Source organism: Tarenaya hassleriana, unplaced genomic scaffold (assembly GCF_000463585.1).
Source record: "Tarenaya hassleriana unplaced genomic scaffold, ASM46358v1 Cleome1, whole genome shotgun sequence".
NCBI classification, from domain to species: Eukaryota; Viridiplantae; Streptophyta; class Magnoliopsida; order Brassicales; family Cleomaceae; genus Tarenaya; species Tarenaya hassleriana.
Window position 1 is genome coordinate 168,479 of NW_010960187.1, and position 5,289 is coordinate 173,767.

Genomic DNA, 5,289 nt, shown 5'->3' on the forward strand with positions numbered 1-5,289 from the left:
TTCCGATAATTTCTCTCGTTTTCCCCTTCTCGGACTTTTACCTCTGCGGATTAGATTAAAAGCGAAGTTCCGGAGGGTATACTAATTTACAAATATACCCCTTTATTTATCGATAAACTACGAGACTGCCATTATATCTACACTTCGGTTCTTCCGTATTGAATGTACTTCGGATCTTCGGCCGAGAAACAGGGGTAGGGATCGGTCTCCTTCTCAGGTTTGCCTTTTCAGTTCCAAACCTCTGTTCGATGTTACTGTTCTCTAAATTGCTAATCGACTCTTAGTTGTGTTCCGTGATTATCTTTGTGTATTTTGTCCAAAAATAGTGTTTTTTTTCTCCTCTCCTGGCAATTCCTCGTTGAAGTAATGCTTCTGCGCCGTGAAAATTAGGGCTCTTCGTGTTGTTCGGCCGGGCGGAAAAAATGTAGTGAGGATCTTTGCTTACTGAATCCTAACCTGAGGTTCGAAAGTTTGAAAGGGAATGTTTGATTGAGTGGAGTAAACCCGTGATTCATGTGCATATGATATAAGGTTTATGGCGTCTTGCTTGCAAATTGCAAAATGACGCTAGAAATGCGCATGGGCTAGATCTAGATTCTAAGTTTTGAATAATGTACTGATTGTGTTGGTTTTATTTGATGCCAGAGATGTACAATAACGTTGGACCCTCAACCTGGGACACCGGGCTCGGGGCTTCAGGCGAATCCTCAACCGAGTCCATTTGGTAATGCATTTTATGATGCTGGCTCTGGACTTATCAGTGGCGGATTGGGAGCCTATGGGGAGAAAATTTTCGGATCAAGCTCTGAGTATGTCCAGAGCAATGTAAGTGATTCTTTTCTGGTCATTTCAGCTCTTTCTTTTGCTTATCATGTCTTGTTTTCGTAGATTTTGACTGGTTTGAGATAAACAGATAAGCCGATATACTTCTTTGACCCCCAATACTACTTCCAAGTGAATGATCACTAGGTGAGGAACAAATTGAAGGTTGTTCTTTTTCCGTTCCTACACAGGGTAAGCAAGTATCTTCTAATGTTATTGTAGTTTGGTCAGTCCATGTCATGTCATATACCTGCCAATTAACTTGTATGAATTTTGCTTCAATCTCAGGGACATTGGACCAGAATATCAGAACCTGTTGGGAGTAGGCTCTCATACAAACCTCCAATCTATGATATAAATGCGCCAGACTTGTATATTCCACTTATGGCATTTGGCACCTATGTTGTTCTTGCTGGCTTATCATTTGGACAAAGCGGGAAGTAAGTAATTCTGTGTTCTTGTCGCGTGTCTCTTTTAGCTTTTTAGTTTAACTTCTTTCGGATATCTGCCAAGTATGTGTTTCAGGATTGTTCTGTCTGTTACATAAACATTTTTCGGCTGAAGTACGATCTTTGTGGTAAAAACATGAATTCTCTAGGTTTAGCCCGGAAGCCTTGAACTGGCTGTTTGTGAAAGGATTGGTCAGCTGGCTTGTGCAAGTCATGCTGCTGAAAGTGACATTGGTGTCTCTTGGTATTGGAGAGGCACCCCTCCTGGACATTGTGGCATATGCAGGCTATGCTTTCACGGGCCTCTGTCTTGCTGTTATTGGCAAGATAATGCGCCAATACTCCTACTATGCTTTGATTCCTTGGACCTGCTTATGCACTGGCATTTTCTTAGTCAAGACAATGAAGCGGGTTCTCTTTGCGGAAGTTAGGAGTTATGAATCAAGCAGGCATCACTACCTCCTGCTATTTGTAGCTTTAGCCCAGTTCCCTCTTTTGATCTGGCTGGGTAACATTAGTGTTAATAGTCTTTTTTGAATTGCATTACTCACATCGTTCTGAGACAAACTCTGAGGTCATGTAGCAGAATTTGGAACGTCCTAGCAGTGTTGGTATGAACTATGAAGTCAATTCTTTACTGGTTCAACATGAATATACTGAAGAAACTGGCATCTTAATATGTCTCTCTTTCTTTTTCCCTTTCGGCTTTTACACTTCAATGGTTTCGCTTATACTACAACACTACCAAGATTCATTACATTGGAAACAACAACATGAACTTTACTTTGGTAATTATGCTTCTAATAAGATCTGCTTTTATTATGTCTTATGCATGTTATCTACTGAAGGGCCATCTTCATTGCAGTGCTGCACTGTGCTTTTGGCTTTTGTCCTCCTTGGCACACTGTAACATTCTTTGGGCACTCCAGGCAGTTATTTGAAAGGCTTCCTTTCATCACCCTGGAAATCTTATGGAACTGCTCTGGAATATCACCTGTCAGGTAGTTATTGTCCAGGTAAAGGCTCCGCCACGAATTCTCAAGCTTCTTTCCATAGACCTTTGGAATGTCACCGGAGAACATATTGTGCCTTAGATTGACTTCCTTTAGATTTTCGTAGGTGGCCAGGTTTACCGGCAGATGGCCCTGTAAATGGTTTCCTTCGGCATCAAGTATGCGTAGCCGTGACTCTCTGCCAGTAAACTTGAACACTTCTAGAGTTGTGAACATGTTATAAGACACATTGACATGAGTGATTTCAGGAAAGGTTAGAATTTCATGTCCAATGGTGTTTGAGAACCTGTTGTCGCTCACATCTATTGATGTGAGCTGTTTGAGCCTATGCAATGACGAAATACGTCCTTCTAGGGCATTGCGACAGACAGACAGAATTTTCAGACTTGTGGGAAGCTGAGGCAGGGTTCCATAGAGATGATTGCTACCGAGATCTAACACTTGTAGCTTCCACAAGCCATTCAATGGAGGTATTCTCCCAGTCAGATGGTTGCTTGAAAGGCTCAAGGTAGTTAAACTTCTTAGAGCAGGAATTCTTACTGGGATTGCACCGGTAAGGCTGTTTTTCGAAAGGTCTATTATCGTGAGATCCTTGAGATGTGTGATTCTCTCAGGTATATCGCCTGTGAAGTAATTTTCTGCGAGAGAGAGCCTGACAAGTTTCGTCAAGTGGAAAACAGATTCAGGTATTGGACCCCGGAACCTGTTCTTGTTCAGGCTAAGGACAGTGAGCTCTGTCAGGTTACCAGTTGAAGCAGACAGAAACCCATCATAACCAATGTCATCAAGCTCGATCTCTGTAATACGACTGGTGGTGTTATCCGATGGGAAAGAGCACATAATGCCCAAGAACGTCCCAACGGCATCACAGGGGTCCTCTGAGAAGTCCCACGTGCTCAGGTAAGAGGCCGGGGAGATGGAACTGGGATCAATGCTTCGTAGTATGGATTCAAGAACTTGAATATCTGATTGAAGCGTCACTGAGAGAGCTGGTGACGGGACAAAGGCAAGAAGAAGCAGAGAGAGAGCAATAGGCATTGCGAAAGAGAAGAGAAAGGATGATGCTTGTGCTTGTGCTTGTGGAGCCATTCGCTTTGGTCGTTTTGTGATGTGAATAGTCGAAAGGGTTTGTCCAGCGGGTCTTCCTTTTATGCAAGAAGGTCATGCCTTGTCGAACCTAATCTTGTTCTACATGTTTCCGTTACGTGTAAATGATCCGAACAGGATTTTGTTTAGAGTTTGGTTGAATTTAGGTTTTTGATCAAATGGAGACAGGGAGCTTCGAGTTTGCATGGGATCATTTTCTTATGATTTCATGCTGGTGCGTTGCTGTTGGCTGAAGAGCGATGATATTATTAGCTATCTCGTACCCACTTTTTTTTTTTTAAAAAAATTTCGTCTTATAAACGTATGTTGCATGTTTGGTAAAAGAAAAAAAGAAAAGGATATTTGTGAGATGACATGATTGCTGCGAGGGTCTATGCGTACAGGATTTGAGGTTCAAAATGTTACAAAAGAACTTAGAGCTTTGGATTTAGATTTATACGTGTAAATGGATCGCTAAACATGGATAATTGCCATGTTTTAAGTTTAACGAAGGGGGTATGTATGGTCTCATGTCCAATGGTTTATGTGTGCATTAACCAGATGGACTCCTAATAGAGAGTCGTGGCATTGGCATTTTGTTATCAAAATAAGTCCCCTTTCACTCTTCTGTCCTATTTGATAAAACTATTTTTTTTACCGTAGTTCAACCCGTAAAACGGTAACACAAAGCGTGTATCCCGCTCTGAGTTTAAGTCTCAAGACTCAAGTTAGGGAGAAAAACATAATTCCAATTACATGATTTACACCCAACCCCGAAATTAGTTTGGATTTTGGCGCAAGATATCCGGTTATCAAAAACAAAATTATTATTTTTTCTTTAAGAAAGAAGCAAACTTTATATAGTACATATAAAGCACACACTAGTACAAACCAAAATTTCAATCCATACACTTAGCTACAAAATATGTAACTACTCCACCTTTTATTACCTGCTACATCAAAAAGTGTAACTGATCCACTTTATATTTCTGATTTCTTCAACAGAAAAACTTGGATTTTAGTTTATCCCATACTCGAGTCACTTTCAACACATTTGGCATCAGAGTAATGTGACTCACATCCACTGTATGATACTTGTCCTATATTCAAGTATCCTACTCAGAGTCGTTTTAGAGGGTATGTAACTGGAGCATGCTCCCCAATTTGTCGGGGTCCACTTTTTTTTTTTATAAAAAAATATAATTTTTATAATTTAATATTTACTAAAAATTTAAATAAAATAAGAACTATAATAAATTAAAAATTTTAAAATGTTAAATTTTGGTAAATTATAATGAATATTTTATAGTGCAGCAAATGTACGATATTGAAATAAAATAAAGAAATTAGTATAAAAGATAACTGTTGTTGTTTAATTTTTAATCATTTTATTGTATTATTAGCATAAGAAATAAAGAATTTTTAAACAAAGTTTTATCAATTTTTTTTTAAATTTGGATTACTCTTTAAAAATAGGGGTAATCACCAAAAAAACCATGTACTTTTTCCAGGTCAACGAAAAAACCTTGTACTTTTTTATTACCAATTAAACCCTATACTTGGTGTGATTAATTCATAAAACATGTACTATTTAAAAATTCACCGAAAATCCCCCGCGAATGCCAACTCAAGTAAAAATGATGATATGACAATGATATGACATGAACACATCATCATAATTATACCACATCATCATTTCAAACAAAATTTAAATTAAATTATTATATATACATACAAATTCACACATACATACATACATACATACATACATACATACATACATACATACATACATACATACATACATACATACATACATACATACATACATACATACATACATACATACATACATACATACATACATACATACATACATACATACATATATATATATATATATATTAAATATAAAATTA

At 38.2% G+C, this 5,289-nt stretch overlaps 1 protein-coding gene and 1 pseudogene across 1 annotated transcript; one reads left to right on the top strand and one right to left on the bottom strand.

Moving 5' to 3' along the window:
- Window positions 1-647: 647 nt before the first annotated feature.
- LOC104804895 lies at window positions 648-1,954 on the top strand (annotated as a pseudogene).
- On the bottom strand, window positions 1,938-3,655 carry LOC104824141 (LRR receptor-like serine/threonine-protein kinase FLS2). Its single transcript, XM_010556121.2, has one exon. It carries the CDS (start codon window positions 3,371-3,373, stop codon window positions 2,111-2,113), a length of 1,263 nt encoding a protein of 420 aa, XP_010554423.1. The 5' UTR covers window positions 3,374-3,655; the 3' UTR covers window positions 1,938-2,110.
- Between the last annotated feature and the right edge of the window lie 1,634 nt (window positions 3,656-5,289).

Bases quoted from the DNA above. Each gene is read 5' to 3' on its own strand.
- LOC104824141 (XM_010556121.2), bottom strand. From the start codon at position 3,373: ATGGCTCCACAAGCACAAGCACAAGCATCATCCTTTCTCTTCTCTTTC.